Genomic DNA, 20,189 nt, shown 5'->3' on the forward strand with positions numbered 1-20,189 from the left:
CTTGATATGTGATATGCTTGTCTTTAGGTCAACCGATGTGAAGCAATGATCAAGAACCTTGAACGAACTTTGAAAGAAGCACAGGAGCAGGTACAATGAATGTGGTTTTTATTGGGGTGATTTGTAGAAAAGACCAGTCGAAGTACTGCTTCTGGTCCATAACAATTCTTTTTTTGCTTTTCTGTCACTTCTCTCCCTTGTTCCCCAGGGAGCTTTAGCAACAACGACGACGTGAGATTCAATTCAATTCAATTTTTATTCACACTTATTCGAATGAAATACAATATATTTTTATGGTAAGAAAAACTAAACATGCAGAGCAATAGACCATTTCCGAGTTGCTTTGAACCTCATTATGAAAGCGAGGCTAAGTGCAAAGTTTTTTTGATGAAAATTAGTTTTCATTCATATGCAAACAAAACTAATTTTCATATGAAAAGTTTTGCACTTAGCCTCGCTTTCATAGTGAGGTTCACGGCAACTCGGAAATGGCCTATTTATTTAAGTGATTTTACCTTCTAGGGAAGAAGTGCGTAGTGGCCAAAGGAGCAAGGCTTTCGTGTTGGCCACTACCTCTGTGCAGTTACAAATAAAATGGGGGGAAGTAGAATTTATAACACTGGTTGTAGGGCTCTGCTGTCTGTTTAATAGTGAGAATCTCACCATTAAAATGAATTTGCGTTTATTGAAACGTCGTCGCGATTATTTCAACTCGCTTTAAATTTCAAACGTAGGTGAAATTTCCTTGAGTTGAAGTTTTGGAGACCGCACCTAAGTTTAGAAAGAGAAAGAAAATTTTGTCGTGGTGTGTTTACGTCCTCCATAAGAGGTCCCGCTAGTCAGGTAGGGACGGCAAAGAAATGTACCAAAAAGTGTAATGCACATGCAGAGTTGTTGTTTTGGTTGTTAAGCCTTTTGCTTTTTTGACGTTCTCGTTGCCGTTGCCGTCGCCGTCGTTGTTGCTAAAGCTCCCTACTGTCTCGCTGGACAGCAAGTTGGGGTAATTTTTCCATAGTTCAGTTTGCGCTTAAAAACTTGAGCGTTTGGTTTCAGGCTGTGAAACAAGAAGAAGAAATTAATCAACAGTCTCAAGAACTTACTGAGGCGAGGAAAAACTACACGAGTGAATCGGAAAAGGTGAGAGAAAAAAAACGATAGCTTTTTCGTTTGATGATGTATTAAAACGTCTTTGAGTTGATTTAAAAGTGTTACAATAGGCAGGCTTATATATAGCCAGTGGCCATTGCCAAGCTTCTGTCACGTGACTCATCAAGGCTAGCTTACAACACCTTACACAACCAAACGAAGAAAGTTCGTCGGCTTCCGAAATGCCTGACTTAATTAAACGTTAATTCTGGCTCTGAATTACATGCCTCCTGAATTAGATATCTATTCTTAATTTGTTCTTCGCTTTCTCGTCATGAAACACCCATCTCATGCTATCACTTGGCGGGACATGTTTGTCAAAAACGATACTGTTTATAAGAAAGGTTGAGATTTGCATCCTATTGTTGGTAATTTTGCGTTAATAACCCGTGACTGTGGCTTTTAGTAACTTTAAGGCACGTGGTTGGTGTGATCACAATATTATTTATTATTTAGAGCCGGGAACAAACGAACTATCCCACCCTTTCCTTTGTTAGACTACAATTAAATGTACTCATGAACTGTTATTCACGCTCATGCGCGCGCAAATTTTCGTAACAATTAAAGAGAGCTCTTTCTCTCACTTGTCCGCCCGGTTTGAAGATGCGCACATTATCACGACAATAAACACGAGTTGCATCTGCCATGCCATCTCATCAGGCGTGACTGAATCTTCTGCTCTGGCAGTGCACATTTTGGAAGACATACCACCATAAATTAAACTACACCCGTCAATTTCTTTCTTTCTACAATGCCACCATCGATTAATTACGCGCCGGGCTACGGTAGTGCTTCACTGAAGAGATAAAAAAAACCCCGATTTTCTCTGTTTCAAGAAATACTGAAGAAAAAAATAAAATAACTACTTCAGGCCAAGACTATTTGATGTTGATAACAAACTTTATTCTTGCAACCTGTCTGCTTGAGAATAAATTAATACGGTAAAGATATATTATCTGTTGATCTAAAATGCTCGATGATTGTCGCATTCATGAAGAAATTAATATTTTACACGCAATGCTGTACACTCGACCCTGTCTGGATTTGAGTTTACCCCTGTCAGTAAAATACAAACATTCAATCCATTGTCTTGCATTCAGGGTTATTAATTGATCACGCGTATTTTGATTTGATTATCGGTTCTTTTCACCTGTTGCCGCGCGGTGGGTTTAATTAACATGTACACATTCATCACTGATTTTATATTTTAACTACTGAATTATCGTAAACGAACTTTTCTGATTTAGCAGTGCTGGAGGTTTAGTCTCAGAAAAAGTTAGTAGATTATACGAGAGCGAAATCTTTCTTGATTTATTTCAAAACGCAAGTGAAAGGTGAAAATCCAAAGATTAAGAGAAAAACAGACCGGAGGAATAGCGCGCGTTCTATGTTTGTTTTAAAAATTGTTTTTAGCGGTTTTCACGATATTTTAAACATTTTGTTTGGTCATAGTAACCTCGTGAAGTTTTTAAATGGTCCGTTTCGATCCTTTTTGAGTTTAAAGTTGTGATATTTTTTTTGCGTCCTATTTAGAATCAAAAACAAAGCAACGCAATGGAAGAACTTGACAGAGAGCTTCGTCTGACACATGACGCTTGTCAAAGATTAAAAAGCCAGGTAGGTTTATTTTTCGTCTTCAATTTTCTCCTTTAACTTCCAGAATCAAACGTTCAGTCGTGTTCCGTAGGTTTATTAAATTGTATAGGCTGTGGATGAAATTCTTACTGTTGCGTGCGCAACTGCAGGGTACGCATTTTGAATTTATTTCTTCGATTTAATTTTTTTTCTCTTGCCTCCGATTTCAACTGAGGGAACTTTAAAAAAGTTTGAAACTTTCGTTTCTTCGCTCGTCGTTATTCACTGAAGAAACCACTTTCAAATTTTGTATGGCGTAAGTAGTTTCATTGTGGTATCCTATTGTCGCGTGGCAACAGCTCGAGGAAAAATGATCTGACAGCTGTTCTTCGCTGAATACGGAAGACTTCTTCATTGTTCTTAAATTGATAATGCTAATTGATGGTATTTATATCTCAGGTCTCGCATTGTGAAGACACTATTCAAAGCTTGAAACAAAAGTTGTCTGACAAACAGAAGGAGGTAGGATATTGTACTGAGTACTAGTAAAGTAAAGTATTTCATATTTTAGTAGTCTAAGAGTAAAAGTAATTTTAATGGAAAGTAAAGTAATTAATTTAATGTCGATAACACGGGGAGTGCTTGCGGAATCTCCCGAGCCAGAGGCTCACGAGAAAGTGTTTGAAAATAGCCCGGATCAAACTGGAATTTGGAAATGTTGGTATTTGAGGAGAAGGGAAAACTTGAGTACCCGGAGAAAAACCTCTAGGAGCAAGGAGGAGAACCAACAACAAACTCAACCCACATATGACGCCGAGTCCGGGAATCGAACTCGGGCCACACTGGTGGGAGGCAAGTGTTCTCACCACAGCGCCATCGGTCCTCCCTGCTCCGAGTATTGGCGAGCGTGACTAACTTATAAGTTCAAAGGAGGAAATCGGGGGTCGAGCGGAGACAATATGAGACTGGAGGGAGTGAAATAAGGAGCGCGGGGGACTCGCTCCTCTCTTCGTTCCACGCGCCTCTCTTTCTCCATTTCCGTTTTTCTCCCCGTTTCCAACTTTTCGGTACTCTTTTATGAAGGCGCCTCTGCGGAGGAGATACATGTAGGGTCGCACCTGGAACTACTGCTGAATCAAACGCCGAATCCAGTGTCGTGCTAAAGTCGAACCTGTTTACAGTTAATTGTCGGTATTTGGCAACCTCGCCCTGGGAACGAGGTTGAGTCTTTGGCACACTGTCTGAGGTATTAACATTTTTTGGCAGCCTCCGCCAAGCCGCTGTGGTTTTCAAACGGCTTTTAGTTTACAGATAACTTATATGCTGTTATCCTTAACAAGAATTTACTCGTATTTTATGTAAACTAAGGATGGTATGACTTTTTAGGGATCTCTACAAGAGGAAAGAGCTCGCCATCTTCAGGAAGATTTGAACGCATCCAAAGAAAAGTACGAGAAATCGCTGGAAGAGGTACCATACGCATTAAAATTGATTTTATCCTCGCTTTATTTAGATAGATGATTGAAGTTGTTTTTCATTTTATTATACTTTAGATAACGGAAAAGGAAGAAAAAATCCGAGATTTACAAAACGCGATTCTCGCCGAGAAGGAACAACACGCCCAAAGAGTTCAGCAGGTAGATATTTTATTTATATCGGCTGTGTTTTATTGGAAGGATCGGTCTGCTAATTGAGTTAAGGGATCTTGACGTTAATTTGCTCTTTCTATTGTTGTGTTTTTTCTAGGTTACTTACTATGAAGAACGACTGGTAGAGGTGGAGGATGAGTTGGGCCGAGTGAAAGAGGACAGAAGGCAAGCTTCCATACAGGTGAGTTTACAGGTGGTTTTGTCATTCTAATACGGTGGGCTTAGATTAAAATACAGTTAACAGCGCATTTTAGGCAAGTTGCGTTAAGCCTGTGGCAGTCGTCGCAAATTGTAGGATAAGAGTTGAAAAATAATTTCCAGACCAGCCAACGATGTGAATCCGTCGAGGGTCCGACAATAGTAAAACGAGTTTGTGCAGAAGGCAGACTGAAAATTTGATAGGAGCGCGTGAAAGTTGTGGAGAGTCACCGAAAGAGTTTTAAGCTAACTCAGTGGCAGAAAGGTAACTTTCGGCCGTTGTTGTTTGCCGGTTGCGGCCTTTGCAAAGTACGTACTCGAACTTTGACCAATTTTTGTTGAGATCCCGTCATCATTGATGATCGTTGTCAATTAAACATCAGGAGACCAACCCGGTCAAAACGTTATGTAATGTTGACGATAAAGGTACACCAGGGGACACATAAATGAAAATTGTGACAAGAAGGGAAAACGGTAGCCTTTTGAGCAAACATTCTTTGGCTCGTGACGTCACGCACTTCTCCCCACGTGATAAGCCAAAGAGCTTGTGCGTAGGAGGCCAGGGAAACGGCCGTTTGTTAGCAAAATTTCTGTCAATCTTCAGGTTACACGAAGCGAGCAAATCAGTCAACAACTTCAAAAGGAGGTGGCCAATCAGAAACAGAAGAACAGAAACGAGGTGAGAAAAAAAGCTTAAATTCAATTTTTTTCTGTATAACATTTTTGTTACTGTAAAACGTTTCTGAAGCTCCCACGGTTTTTGCTGATCATTTTTTTTATTATTATTATTATTTTCTATTTAAGCTTGCAAAAAAGGAAGAAATCGTACGCCGTCTAGAGGGCGATTTATCAAGTCTACAGGATACAGTCAAAAGCTACGCTGACGAGGTAAGAGATAGTGTTGTTACAAGGTTTTGCTTACACGAAAGAAGCGTAAGAGTCGCTGAATAGCGTACACGAACATTGAAGTAATAAATATTCGTCAGTGTCTACCCGTGGGCAAATAGTTAAAAGCTTTAACGAGTTCAACCGCTGGCTTTACTGAAGTTATGTTAACGAAAGATATTAAATTAGTTTTCTACTCAATCATTCATTCGTTCATCCATCCATCCGTTTGTTCGTTACCGCCTTTCTTCCTTCCTTCTTTCCTTTTAATTTGATCTAGCATCAACTCAGCCTAGTTGTGAAACATCAGTAAATATCTGTCTGAATTGATGGTATGGATGCCCTCTCTTCAAGACATTGCATTTGCTCGTCTCTCCGCTTCAAGAGCACGACGATCTTTCGTTTTGCGTTTTACTCATTTCTTTCCTTTCCCAGGTCGCCAACTTAAACGGCAAACTCACGGCTACGCAAACCACACTGACGACGCGTGATCAGGAGCTGCGGGAAAAGGAAAACGAGGTACGATGATTTTGTTGCATCGTATGGCATTAGAAGGCATGATAATCTGATGCATGCGAGAACACCGATAGAAAAAAATCAACTGAATTCTTGAAAGGAACAAATTTTAATCTGTTCTAGTGCATTTTCGTCTCCAAATGCACTAGAACAGGAACCCTACGTTAACTGAAGCCAAGTTCTGGAAAGACGTGTTTCTAGTTATTATGGTGCTACAGTGTAGCTAGGTTTCGTTCTCTTTACTTGTGCCAGACGTCAAATGACCCATTGTAACTTGCTTAATTCTCAGATCTACAGTTTAGAGCAGGCAACAGCTGAAATGAGCGACCAACTTACCACCATTCAGACGAACTGTAGCCACCTGGAAGAAGAGGTACCTCATGTGTGCAAATTAGAGCTATTGCCTCTCTTGAACAAGCTTTCTTTCGTGATATTTACTTTTGCTGTTATTCTCCCAATACAGAGCTCTAAGTTGCGCGCCAGAGTCATTCAACTAGAAGACGATCTGTCAAATACGCGACAACAGCACAGAGACGCTGCACAAGAAGTAAATACGGTTTTTATTTACTCGACAAGCTCTAGCCAAATCGGTAGAATCCAAGAGCAAGATAGCTAAATGTATTTGTTATAAACAGCTGGTTGTATTTGATAGTCATCTTGGCAAATGGGATTTTAGTCGAAATCCACGGAGCGTCTTCTCCATCTAAAGTTGGTTGTTGTGTAAGGACAAAAACCCGAGAACCTCGGAGCAAGGTCTAGCTATCAATTTAAGTTGCCCCCTCTCAGCCAACGAGATTGGTAGTTTACCCAAAGCTGGTAAAGTTATAAGAATTCATTGGTATATTAATAGCACTGTTTTGTTTGTTAGCTTGCCCGATGTGAGGAGAGACTGGGACTAGTGGAGCAGAACTTGTCCTCCACTCAAGATCAGCTAAGCGCGCGAGTGTCCGAGGTGAGGCATTCTGATTGGCTGTTGAAGCGGAAGTCACTATATTTTACAAAATTGTCCTAGTTTTTCAAAGTGGTGCGGATTTTCTCCAAATGTTGTGTACATCGTTCGCTTCCGTTGTCAATACTGAATTATAACACATGAGGTATTCGACGCCGGTTTAATAAGATCGGTTGTCACTTTCATTGCCACTTTCTTTAGCTAATGTTGAACTTCGTAATCCGCATCTTATCATTTTACTTCGTGATAAATGTGCGATTTATTATTATTGCTTTAATCATTTTAATCTTCGGTTACTCGTTTTGTTTTTTGACGGTTATTTAGGTCGTGAGGTTGGAGAAAGCAAATCGCAGAGTGCAACTGGAACTGAAGGGAACCAACGAACAGCAAGGAGTACAAAATCGACAGGTATCCACTGTCGTTGTTTTGTCATATTCGTTGAGTTCTTTGTGGTGTACGTTGCTGTTGTCGTTGCTTTTGACTAAAAATTATATTCCCTCATATTCTTGGAGTAAAATGTTTAATTAGCTGAACTGGGACAGTTAGGTCATTCAGCCTTATCACGTTTTGTACCCCGCAACCTCACAGGCATACACCCGTTCTTACGTATGCGTTAGGATGGAGAGTAGGTGTGTGTAAATGCTGCCCTTAGTGGTGGCGGGGGCAAGAAAAAGCAATGCTGCAGTTTATCATTTTGCCCAAGAAAAATTAAGGGAACAGAGAGAGAAACTAGGGGCGTTGGCTGGGATATGTAAATTTCACTTAATTTATTTTTAGGCATCGTCTAAACGGAAGTTGGTTTCCCAAGACGTCCGCAAAACGGTCAGTGAGACGTCACAGGAAGTCATCGGAGCGGCCATCGTCGCATTGTGTAAAGGCGGCATTTACAGGAGTCTAGATACGTTTGCGGACGTCTCGGTAAACAGACTTCCGTTTTCACGACGTCTAAAAATAGCTTAAGTGAAATTCACATATCCCAAGGGCTATACTGCTCCCTCTCTGTCCCCTTATTTTCTCTTGACAGGAGAATGAGTATGGTCCTCTACTGGCTTTCAATCCAAATACTCGGTATCATGACACAGTGACAGTGTTATTAACCATATCATCATCATCATCATCATCATCATCATCATCATCATCATCATCATCATCATCATCATCATCATCATTGTGATTACACGGGTACATTCAATGGCCCGGGATCAGCTATCGACCTCTACAACTCCCGATTGGACCACTTGTGACGTTCTCCCATATATTGGTTTTAAAACAGATCGAAGAACTGGAGGGATATCTTGAGCAGCTTAAGGCAGACTTGCGAGTCGCTCAGCAAAGACACCAAGCAGCTGTAGAGGAGGTGAGTGAGAGAAAAGAACTTTTGAGTCAATGTGTTTTGAGAAACCTCAGGTTACCATTTGTCCATCGATATAATTATTAGTCAGAAAATAAACGTTGTATAGAAAGCGTTATCATAAAGCGAACTTGTGTAAACATTGTGCGATAAACAATCTTCCGTACTGTTCGTGTAATTGTCGAGTTTTTTCATCTCAAAACGAAGTTTCATGGAAGAAGTATGATGGGGACTGTGTGTGCGGTGATGCTTATTGGTTCGATTGTAAGTCTTTTAAAGAGAGGTCGAGAGTGAGGAACCCTTTCATACTAATGTCATTCACTTGTAAAAAAAAAAACTTTGTTCGTGAAAATGGTTCGGTACCTTGCAAAAGGTCGCCAACGTTTCACGTTGATATCCTCTCATGTTAAGTTGTTGCCAATTTGTTTGGGTTCCAGGCTGCCGCGTACGGGGATAAGGCGAGAAGACTCGAAATCGACCTGGAAACTGCGCAGAAAGAAAATCAAGTTATAAGTGATCAGGTGACGCTCAGGAACAGCCTTTCTAAAAATTACTCTTTTCCCAGGGATTTAGGAAATTCAACAGTGCACTCATGACATCGTGAAAAGCTTCTGTGACCTAGGAGAGAAATGATTATGGGAAAAACCTTTTCGTTTATTCAACAACCCCACTCCTTTGACATACTGTTTTTGTTGTCATTGTTGTTGTTTTTGTTTATCTAACAGTCACTCTTTTTCAGTTCAAAGAACAGCTACAAAGCGCACAGGAACTGGAAACCAGCCAAGCGCAACTTAGAGGACAAATACAAGAAGCACAAAAACATGTGAGTGACACGTGATGTGAACGTGAGTTTTATTCTTCTGTCTGAGGGCCCGTTAGCCTGTGAACGCAGACTTATTTCCAGCTGTCAAGCAACAGCCGGAAATACGTCTGCGTTCGCATCCTAAGGTCCCATACATTCAAAATCGTAAATTTTCGTTAACTAGGTGTAGACAGGAAAAAGCAACGATGCTTAAAACGTAGTTTTGCGGGGTTTTTTTTGCAGTCGTTGTCGACTCTTTTAAAGGTTTTAGCTTCATGATTTTAACTGATTATGTTCTTATTCTCAATAAATCGACATGATAATTTATATTGGTGCTGTTGCTTGTTTAGATTCGCCATTGCCAAAGTGTGATGGAAGAACAGGAGCACAAGATCTCGTCCTACATTGAACAGCAAGAGGACCTTAAGTCCACGGTAAGTGGTTTTGTGAGATGCAGTGTCAACAAGACTGGGTCAGTTACTAAGCCACTCACTCGTGTGTTTTCTTGATTTGTTTTAGATTCGGGATAAGGAAAAGTCCAATGGTCAGCTGCGAGAAGAACTCGGCGGAGTTTTAGAGAAGAACAAGAACATCATGGAAGAGGTAAATAGACGAATAGTTTTAATGCGTGGGCCGTGATGGCTTTTTGTTGTTGTTGTTGTTTGTTGTTTGTTTTTTTTTTCTTTTGTTTTGTTTTGTTGGGTTTTTTTATCTTAGCTTCAAGTTGAGCAGAGACGTTAACAACGGTCGATCTTGTCTACTACACTTAATCTATTATAAAACTTTAAAGGATCCACATCACTTTTCGAAAAGAGAGGGAACGTGCGTAGTGCAATGCAGGGCGTTGATGAAAAAACGTCACCGTTTCAAAAGGCCATATTCTCTTAGCCATAAGTGTGTTATTGACGTTATGCTATCTTGTTTCTCAGATTGCGGCGCGAGATGCAGACATCCGAGTTCTCAGAACTGACCTGAATTCGGCGCAGAAGAAAGTAAAGAACCATTCAAACGAGGTAACTCAACGCCAAAGCTTGTTGGTGTCTCTTTAGGCCTTCTATGGCAAATGTTCTTTATTCTTACTTTCTTTTTCTTAGGTAAAGCGGTACGAAGAAACCCTTCATCAATTTCAGAAAGATCTTGAACGAGCGCAAGAAAATCACAGGAATGCCACCATACAGGTATATTTAACAATTATTTCACGAGCGCGCGATTGATATGAGATGATAGATAACCAACGAGGCGCGTAGTGCTGAGTTGCCTATAATCATCTCATATCCAACAAGCGTAAGTGGAATAATTGTTTTATTAAAAAGCAATCAAGAAAAATTGCTAGATTTTGCTGATTTCGCTTTGCATGAACAACCAGAAGACAATCTAATGGTCGCTATTTCTCGGGCACGGTATATTATGGCTCATATACGATGGCCGCTAAGCCAATCAAATCCCTGAAATTGCATTATACAATGATCCAGTTTTTAATAAGATTTTTGTAGCCCAAGTATTGTGAATCATTCAGGGGTACCCAACGGTTCATATCGGTGAAAATCTGTTCAGAAGGGCTTTAACCCCCATGTGAAATTCGGATTTATCATTGTTTTCAAATAAAACGTCACTTTCGTGCCCATTTATCCCAAACAGTGGGTCTTCAATCTGTGTCTTACGACCTCTTACCCCTCTCTTCAGCAAACGAGTGCGACCCCATGCAGAGCTCTCAGTTTCGTAATTTCCGAATAATGCCTCGCAATAAAATGTGAAGTTTTCTTCGATAACATGTCAGCGCAAAATTTCATAACACTGGAAAACTTACTCCTTTTGTCTTCGGAGGGGACAAATAAGTCGTTAAAAATAAAAAGTAAATAAGTCAGCTACATTTTCGGAAAGCCAACAACTGCTCGTAAATTCTGGAAAATAAGATTTCGTTTCCTAAAATTTTCTTCAACTTAAATTTTCAGCTTAAGCATCCGAATAGATCAAACTTACAACATGTTTACTGTTATTCAGTGCGTGGTTTTCTTACTTTTGCAGATTGGGAACCTCGAGAAAAATGTACAGAACTTAAAAGTGCAGCTTGCTGGTGCTCATGGCAATCATAAAGAAGCGATGGATCAAGTAATTGATGTTATTGTTGTTGTTGTTGTTTTGTTGTTCGTTTTAACAGAGGAAACATGCGATGAATTTTTTGTTTGTTTTTGTTTAGTTGGCCCAAAGATCTAAGAGCTTAGCAAATGCCAAGATGGAGCTAGCGACCACAAAACAACAGAACCAAGCCATGGAAGAGCAGGTATACGAACAAGGCTTCGTCATTCAATTTTCTCTATCATGGGTTATTTGGTCTGTGTCCAAAAGTAGACGGAGATTTGTTTTAAACGATACATACATGATTTTGTCTTATACCACTAGCTTTGGACCGACAGCCCATCTTGAGGGCTGGTGGACATTCCCTATTAGACGGTCTCTGTTTCGTTGTATGCTGAGGGAAAACCTTTATGTTATTAAGTCTGCCTTGCTCATGACTTCAGACACGAGGTTCAACACTCATTTTCAGCCAAACTTTCTTTTGTTTCCATTTTCAAAGATCGTAGCACTGGAGGAGAAGATGAGAAAATTAAAGACTGAGTTCAAACGAGCACAGGACAAAAATAAATATTCTGAAGGAGAAGTAAGTCTTAAAAGAACAATTTTTTTGTGTTTCTTTCTTGTTCGAACTTGTCACATTGATTAATCATTCCTTAGTTTGTTCGTTCGTTTCTTAGCTCCTTCTTTCGTTCCTTCGTCCAATCATTTATTTATTAAATTTAACTCTTCTTTCCCATTTTTTGCTGGATTTTTTAATTCCAGATCCAACAATATTCCCGGAATGTTGACGAACTAAAAAGCCAATTGGACCTGTCGCAAGACAAGCTCCACAAACAAGCCCAAGAAGCAACAAGAAGAGACGAACATTTAGTTGTACTCAAAGTTGAGCTGGCGACGCTCCAGGAAAAACATCGACTGATACAAGATGAGGTATGCAAGAGCATGTAGCCGCCAAAAAGTGCGGGAAAAAGTCACGTGAGCCATCTGACGATTGAACTGAGTTTTGCACCTGATTGAGTCTGTGAGCGGTTTTCTTTTCACTGTGCTCCGATTGGTCAAGATCCTGATGCATGTCTTTGTTGAACCAATCGTACCCCATAGCAAATCCGAACACGATGCAACTGTTTCATTCCTTCCGAAATAAACTGGGAGCTTTAAACTTTTGCCTTTCAAACAGTGAATTCCAGGAATCGTTTAACCCATCCTAGCCACTGTCTACAACTTTTGTAAGCTTTGTTTTAGTCTGATTCTTGTCTATTTACCTTTTTATGCTAATATCTTATTCTGCTTTTTTTTCTGCCTCTTACACTATGTTGCTAATCAATGGGCGAAAGGGCTTTAAGAATTAAATGTGCCTGCTATTTTTGTCTTTTAGAATGAAAAACTTAAACAAGAATTCACCATTTCACGTCAACAGCATCAAAGCTGCCTTGAAGAGGTACGTGTGAGAAAACGCTTTGATTGTAAAGAACAACACTAATCAGATCAGGTGTGATCAGAGTCGCTCGTTCCTCTTAGTGCAATGGTGGGACCTCAGCTAAGAGTGGCGAACACCGCTGCAGAAAGCATTGACTCACTACCTTACTTATTATATCTCCCTCATTAATGCTCAGGTCCAGACCCTTCGCGTCTCTTTAGAGGACGCACGCGCCAATGGCGATCGATTGCATCGGGAGAGCGAGCTTGTAGTGGAGAATGTTAACAGCTGGGTGAAAGAGCAAAAGTGAGTTTATCAGTTTATTTAATTTGATCTCAAAAGTATATTATGTATCAGTTGATGTTTTGTTATTAACGGTTTTTCCGGTTTTTCCTCAGGCAAGGAAACGAAAGGCTTGCCGCGAGACTTAGGTAAATATGTAAAGTTTTGTTTGACTGACTGACTGACGAAATTTTTGTTACTTTTTCCGACTGGATTTTGATGTTTAAACTTACCCTTTTCGAAACTCTTCTTTGCAGAGAGCAAGATGCACGAATTTCTACTCTTCAGTCGGAAAAAGAGTAAATATTCTTACACATTTTTATTACTCAAATAAACTAAATAACTGAAAAAGAGCTGAGTTTATTTAGTCTCTTTAAAATGACAAACTTTTTTTGTCAGACACCTTACTGAATCAACGCAGGCGCTGAAGAAGGAGAATACTGTCATAAAAACTGAATTAGGTAAGTGAAAGTAAACCCCCTTCAACATTAAAAATTTCACAAACTAATTGCTACTACCAGCAATTCATCTCTTCTCTCAGAAATAGTTAAATTTGAATCTAAATACATTGAAGTCAGGAGCAGCCTAGAGTTTCGAATTTTGGCGCACACGTTTTGTGCCCGCTCGATTTCCCTCCAGATGGGGGCAGATTAAAATGGCCGTCCTCCTATTAAGAATCGTGATCGTTGTATTGGAAATTACTTGTATTTGACCATTTTTAAACTGTTCACAGTCCCCTATTTTTCCGTGGGATTTTCGAGACTCGTACGCTTCGATCGAACTGACGCCATCTTGGTTTTTAACGGCGCAAGCTGGGGAGAGTGTCTAATCTTCCGAGGGGTCCAGGAGTGGGCCCCCTCGGTAGTTTAGACACTCTCCCCAGGTTGCGCTCGCCGTTACAAACCAAGATGGCGTCAGTTCGATCGAAGCGTACGAGTCTCGAAAATCCCACGGAAAAATAGGCGACTGTGAACAGTCTAGACCATTTTCTGTTCTTCAAACAAATAAGTTCAAGTGTATCTAATGACAACGGCGTGTTATGCCCTACATACAACAACCATGATGCACCGCACGCGTGTTTCAGAGGAAACTGAGCATTTTCTGAACTAAGAATGAGATAATGATTGTCTTCTCTGTTCTAATTGTTCTCAGGTGTGAATAGCGAAGTTGTGGTGAATGTCACTTTTCTAATGCATGTATACCACAAAAAAACTTGTTCATCCAAATCACGTTCGAGTTTTTTTATTTTTTTTTTTCATTTTATCGTTTTGTTTTTACAGAAGAAAGAAGAATGGACGGTGAACGACTGAAGGTACAATTTTAATGAAGTTTAATTACTGGCAGTTAATAAATAACTAATAGTTAATAACTATCAATGCGTAGAGTGTATTTTTCATGCTGCCCTAAGTTCTAAATGCTTTGCTTGTGTCAGAGGTGAGTTCGGGTCAGAGTCTCTTATTGTCTTTATTGTGACCCGTTCTTCGCCGCTTCTTGCGTCAACCTTGAGCCAATCAAGACCCCACGCGGCGGAGAAAAACTTAACCTCTAATACCCAGAGTATTTTATCGATGAAAATACAGTGGAATCCCGTTAACATGACCACCTTCGGGTCATGAAAATGTGGTCGTAATAACGGGCTGGTCGGATTAACGAGGTTGTAAAACTAAGGAAATGACTGGAATTTCAATTCGTTTGGGGCTCAAAAAAGTGGTCGTAATAACGAGGTGGTCGTAAGGCGGGGTTCCACTGTAATCAAATGCGCTTTACAATGAGAGAAAGTAACATTACCAATGAAACACAAGAATTTTAAACAGGGGCACCCAACGACAGTTTTCTCTCAGATCCCTTGAAACGCTATTTGAGGCTATCTGGAGTGCCTTTAAAGCTCTGTAGCTTCATTTTAGGCCGCGCTATAATATTTTTATCTGTTCGGTCATTCTAGGGCAACCTGGGTCTTTTCGAAATTACTAGGGCATCTTTGTCCATTTCCCTAAAACCTTAGGTCTTATTTCCTTTCCGAAAATCTTAGCTGACCTTTTTCGGTACTCGAAACGACATTTTTATCTATCCGAAACACTAGGCCTTAAATTTCCCATATCACGAAAGTTCGACGTGAAAATTCCCTTCAGAAACGATCCGTTGGGTGCCCCTGTTTTAAAGATCCCAACTGGTGAAAGCCTAACCAGCCTGACCAATTTCACCACCGTGAAGCTAAGTAGAAAAGAAGGCTCGAAACCGGGAAAACCGGATTACAAGTCTGGCGCCTTAAAGACTCGGTTGATTTTCGTGTTCACATAGTCATACAGGTCTATGCGAAGCCTGCCATTATTTTCTCATTCTCACGGGACGTGAAATCTTTGTAAAGATGCGTGATAACTGTAATTTGTGGTTAAAGTTTTTAGCAATTAACATTGAAAACACCACAACCGGTTTTCGTGTAAATTATCTCAGCAAAGTGCATTACTTATTAATAATTTCCAATACAAACTAACACCTATAACACATTTTATTTGAAACTAAATAATACAGTTTGATGTTGGATTTTGTCGGAAGGTTCGATTAAGAATTGAGCTCTCAATTCCTATTCGGAGAATCCTTAAAAATAATAATACAATGTTGCACAAAAACCCCAAAGTGTTTTGGTAATAAAAGAAACCGTGCAATGTACTAATTCCGTCCACACTAGCGTTTTCTCATCTTTTTCACCTGCCCCGGCACGCTAAAACGCTCGTAAACGATGTAAACTACTGGAGCCCGGGGCTGCGCTCTGTAGATGCTCAGAGTTGGACTGGAACCAATGTCGTGTGACGTTACTGACGTCATCCTTTTCAAAAGTCTCTGTTTTCACCTGTTCACACTAGAAAACGAAGTCTTTTCAAAACGATACGTTTTCACTGAAAAGTTTTCGAAAGCCTCCGTTTTCAACAGCGCTTTCGAACGGTTTAGCGTGAACAATAGGCAAAAAGGTATGAAAATTATGCATTGTTAAACGAAACCGTATTAGTGTGAACGGGGGCCTCAGGTTTACAATAGGCTTGTGCAAATGATGTCAGCAGGTGGAAGAATACTGCAGCTGTTCGTGGTTTTCTTTTTTCGAAACATTAATGCACTTTAAAATTAATGTGACGTTAATCATGCAAACATTGAGTGAAACATAAAATATTAATTTGTGATTGTATTACTCTCCTGGACTTTTTAGTTTTGTTCCGGAACAAAGGAAAAGTTTTTTCGACTGTTATTAAAATTGCGCGTAACAATGACTGAAACGCCTTTAAGTATACGAAATATAACGAAAGCAAATCTACAAAAACACAGATGCCAAAACGTGGTTCTCTAAAACTGATTAACGCTACGCTTATTTCTCGAAAAATGGAGACCGCTTTGTAATTTGTAAATGTCTTGGAAACGTATTCTCAAATCAGAATGTCCAAAATTTCCTGTCGAGAAAATTGCAGCTGCGCGTTATAGGAACAGAGAAATTTCATTCATCGATTTTAAATTTCAACAATGGCGGAATCCGATGCTGACTCGGTTCATAGCGGAGATAGTTCAGTTCTTCTATGCATTGGAACACCTTTGCTTGGCTCTTTAACAAACCTGGATGGCTTTGGAAAAACACGTGGAGGATGCACAAATCCTGTCCATAACTGTCCCTGCTACATTCGTTTTGAGCATCAGCTTAGCTTTGCTTGTCTGAATTGTCATGGGCTTTGCCCAGCGTTTTCTCATGTAAGCCAAGGTTGAATTGTTTTTTTTTTAGTGAAGAAATTTCACTCTTATTTAAGTTACTGGTCTTATAATGTTGTTAAAATTTCAAATGTACTCTTATTCAAGTAAATTTATAATGTTTGTTACGGAAACAAAATCACGTTCTGTTCGCGTGTTCATGAGGCAATTTAACGAGAGCTTAATTTTCAATTTTTCTCTGCGTTCCAACCCTAATGAATTTTCACGATTCCGAAAGACTTTTTAAGGCTTTCTTCTTCATACATGATCTTTTTTTATTCGCGTCACTAGCGTTTCGCTATTCAATTTCAAATCGCGTAAAGCAGAGAACTGATGTTACGAGAAATTGTGTTTGTGCTTGAATGTTTAAGTATGAAGAACATGTTTTGGTTTTGTTTTTTGCTTTGCCTGTCTTGTTTTCGGTTTAAAATGTAAAAGAATGATGTAAAAGTAGCTCTTCTGCATTCTTATGTCAACTACCTAACCCATGCAAACTTAGTGCCGTTTTAATACCGTGGACTAAAAAGGACCTTTGATAGACTAACCAGAGAACCTCGTGGAATAAGGTTTTCTAATAAAATCTTTGTCTCCCCTCTCAGGCCTTACAATCCCACTCTGCTCAACAACAAGTGCTTCTTCATCAACTTCGCAACCGGTTACAGGAATATGAGTGAGTATTCTTTCTTCATGCCTGTTATTAACGTTGTCTTCAATTAGAACTAGGGTGCAGTGATGGGATTTTAAAGGTGTTTTCTCCTCCGGAGGCTGAATTCTTAATGTTGCGAATCTTACAAAGCCTGGAAGTAATTCGAATTCACTTGAAAGTAACTTAATTATTCTCGCTTTCGTTCATACGTTCATCCTTTTATTTGTTTGTTTGTTTGTTTGTTTGTTTATTTTTTCGTTCGTCCCCTTGCTTGTTTCTTCGTCCGTTTGTTCTTTTTCGTTTAGTTCAGGTCCACGAACTTGTCCTTTCGTTCGTTATCTTGTTTATTCTCTAACTGGCGTAGTTACTTCTTTGTTTGTAAGTTCGTTTGTTTGTTCTTGCATTGACTCGTCTGTGCGCTTGCTTGTTCAGCCACTTGGTCACTCAATCACTCGATCGGTCAGTCAAGTGGTCTCTCAGTTACTCAGTGGTTAACCTGTTTGTTTTTCCTATCGCCTGTCCACTCTGTCGCTCAATCACTAGGACGGAAAGTCGCGTTGTCGCACGGTCGCTTGGTTGTTTAGTCGTTCTGTCGCACATTCGCTTGGTCCAATCAGTCGCTCGGTTTTCGGTCGCTTATTCACACTCACTCCATTTATTTACTTGTTTATTTCTCTTTACAGGAACGACCAAGACACAGAGGCAATGAGTAAGGCGCACGCCATTGAAGATCTTCATGGACGATTAAAAACCAACGTGGAAACTATTCAACAACTCAATCAACAGGTAAGAACAAAATTTTAAAATGCAGAAACCTTCCCATTAGTTGTCAGTTGCGGTTCACTTGATTTGACGTATTTTCCTGTGATATGCAGTGCAAATCTATTTTTAGCACCGCAGTGTTAGATATTCCACACATAAAAAAATATTCCGATGGAAAAAGGCTAAAACATGCCAACTTTATTCTACCCTTCCATGCAACCTGTACGCCTCTTCCCGCGGAAGAGACTCTCCTACTTAAGTTTATGTGTCACACTTGTTTTCTTTGTTATTCACGGTTTCCACCTGAACTTTTACTTCCTTCTTTACAGCTAAACACGTTAAACAAGGAAAATCTACGGCAGAGGCACATCATCGATAGAGAAGCGGCAGCAAGAAAGGTAATTACAAGACATCCTTAACTTTATTCAAGGCCTTAATCATTCTGTCATTTGACTTGAAGAGCCACTCATAGTAAATCTAAGGGTGGCATTCTGTTTTTCAGTCCACTGTCATGTTAATTATGCGCTTAACTCCCCCTCCAGAAACTTTCGACGCATGGACATTTTCCTTTTTTCAAGGCTAGCAACCGACTAACTTACACTCAATTTTTACCAAAACATGGCCTGGAATACCAGTGCCAAATGCCGACTCTCCGTCTTTTTTGTGAGTAGTATGGTCGTCGTCTCAATGTAGATCCCAAGGCCAGCGTTCCATTTGGCTAAAGGGCATTCTCGTCCGTAAGTCCGGTAGATCCCAAGCTCGCAGGTTGGGTTTAACCAGCCTAAAGTCAGCCATCGCACTTTTGAGAGGCCGCCCATCACAAGGTTCTCGTCTGTAAAACCAACACTTGTTTTCACTCTCTAGTCATACCAGTTTTCTCTTTTTCTTTCCAGAGTCTGCAACTTCAACTGGAGTCACGTGATCAGACAGTCATGGCACTGAAGGCTCAAGTAGAGTCTTATAAGTTTGCGGAAGTTCCTCACCGAGATACAGACAATATAGTAAGTTGGTAGATCAGAAGACCTGTCTATCACGTGCTGCTAACGTGCGCAGTAGCAAAGGTCATTGGTGTCATTTATGTACTGTTTTGTTGACAATTTTTTTGTATGGCCTCTTGATGAACCTGCTTTCGCGCCCTGGCAGTAACGGGAGGCAATATTTTGAAGTTCAGTTGAGTTGAATGAATATTCAGGGTTTCAAGGGGATTTAAGCCCTGGCCAAGAGCAAATCATCGCAAGTTTAGAGATGCCAAATTGCGTACACACAGGGTTTACTCTAGGGTTGACCTGAACCATTTGCAACGTCTTACATGGTTGGTCGCGAGAACAAAAGAATGAACAACAGAACAATGCTCTCAACCCTAAAAAACAATGCAACTGCAGGTTATAAGGGTCCAGTGAAAATAGAGCTTTTGACTGAGGGTGTAGGTCTACTGTTATTCTAAGAATTGGCGTTTGAGGGCTCAGTATCCCCTTTGGAGGTGTTTGTCAGCCTTATTCACGAGACTTCTCGGAGCGGCCGCGCAAAACAACTGTCTGAAAATTCAAAACACTTTTAAAATGCTTTCTATTTTCATATCAATTTCATTTTATTTTCAGATGGACGCTTACGGATTAAATGATTCCGCTTACTCGTCGTTGGACAAAGGACTGTAAGTAAAACATAGCAGTTTTTGAATTTATTATTGATTTCCCATGCTTTTTTCTTTTCGATTCACTTCAGTTTTTATCTCCGTTTTCAGACAAAAGTCTGCACAAAAGGATAAGGTAAAGATTTCTGATTTTCCTTGCTTGATTTGTAATGGTTTCTTTCATTGACAGTAGATTGCGATTCTATTATTCAACACATTGTAACATTGTCCAAGTATGGTCTTGGTGCGCACAATATTCATGGTCTGTACACAATGGATCTTTAACAATTATTCCACGAGAGCGCGTTGGATACAGGATCACATACTATGGCCACGAAGCCAATCAAATTTCCGGAATTGCATTATGCAATGATCCAGTTTTTAGTAATGAGCTAAGTAAGTTATTTCGCGTCTCGGGGACCACGGAGAATCGGCCTACGGCCTCGTCAGCCGATGGATATGTACCAAACGATAGTCCACGCAATTTCACACCATGATTGTTAAATATATTAAAGTTCCTGTAAAGCGGTGAATATAAAGTTGTCTTTGTGACTGCCTTTTTCTCGAGATTTACCGGTA

General features: G+C 40.0%; 1 protein-coding gene across 2 annotated transcripts in view; it reads left to right on the top strand.

The window, feature by feature from the left end:
* LOC146473453 (uncharacterized) overlaps positions 1-20,189 on the top strand; it is a 52,131-nt gene that overhangs the window by 29,129 nt on the left and 2,813 nt on the right. For both annotated transcript variants that reach the window (XM_085118118.1, XM_085118119.1), the window contains exons 37-73: positions 28-90; positions 1,054-1,137; positions 2,680-2,763; positions 3,181-3,243; positions 4,108-4,191; positions 4,275-4,358; positions 4,468-4,551; positions 5,173-5,247; positions 5,373-5,456; positions 5,889-5,972; positions 6,259-6,342; positions 6,433-6,516; positions 6,838-6,921; positions 7,243-7,326; positions 8,192-8,275; positions 8,707-8,790; positions 9,009-9,092; positions 9,422-9,505; positions 9,591-9,674; positions 10,001-10,084; positions 10,166-10,249; positions 11,097-11,180; positions 11,269-11,352; positions 11,647-11,730; positions 11,910-12,077; positions 12,523-12,585; positions 12,761-12,870; positions 12,963-12,995; positions 13,104-13,145; positions 13,246-13,307; positions 14,127-14,158; positions 17,172-17,242; positions 17,902-18,004; positions 18,310-18,378; positions 18,874-18,981; positions 19,579-19,631; positions 19,722-19,746. In XM_085118118.1, coding sequence (XP_084974244.1) covers positions 28-90; positions 1,054-1,137; positions 2,680-2,763; positions 3,181-3,243; positions 4,108-4,191; positions 4,275-4,358; positions 4,468-4,551; positions 5,173-5,247; positions 5,373-5,456; positions 5,889-5,972; positions 6,259-6,342; positions 6,433-6,516; positions 6,838-6,921; positions 7,243-7,326; positions 8,192-8,275; positions 8,707-8,790; positions 9,009-9,092; positions 9,422-9,505; positions 9,591-9,674; positions 10,001-10,084; positions 10,166-10,249; positions 11,097-11,180; positions 11,269-11,352; positions 11,647-11,730; positions 11,910-12,077; positions 12,523-12,585; positions 12,761-12,870; positions 12,963-12,995; positions 13,104-13,145; positions 13,246-13,307; positions 14,127-14,158; positions 17,172-17,242; positions 17,902-18,004; positions 18,310-18,378; positions 18,874-18,981; positions 19,579-19,631; positions 19,722-19,746 — 2,904 coding nt within the window. The remainder of the gene's footprint in view (positions 1-27; positions 91-1,053; positions 1,138-2,679; positions 2,764-3,180; positions 3,244-4,107; positions 4,192-4,274; positions 4,359-4,467; positions 4,552-5,172; positions 5,248-5,372; positions 5,457-5,888; positions 5,973-6,258; positions 6,343-6,432; positions 6,517-6,837; positions 6,922-7,242; positions 7,327-8,191; positions 8,276-8,706; positions 8,791-9,008; positions 9,093-9,421; positions 9,506-9,590; positions 9,675-10,000; positions 10,085-10,165; positions 10,250-11,096; positions 11,181-11,268; positions 11,353-11,646; positions 11,731-11,909; positions 12,078-12,522; positions 12,586-12,760; positions 12,871-12,962; positions 12,996-13,103; positions 13,146-13,245; positions 13,308-14,126; positions 14,159-17,171; positions 17,243-17,901; positions 18,005-18,309; positions 18,379-18,873; positions 18,982-19,578; positions 19,632-19,721; positions 19,747-20,189) is intronic.

This window comes from Pavona decussata, unplaced genomic scaffold (genome assembly GCF_977016875.1).
Source record: "Pavona decussata unplaced genomic scaffold, jaPavDecu1.1 SCAFFOLD_93, whole genome shotgun sequence".
In the NCBI taxonomy this organism is placed as follows: domain Eukaryota; kingdom Metazoa; phylum Cnidaria; class Anthozoa; order Scleractinia; family Agariciidae; genus Pavona; species Pavona decussata.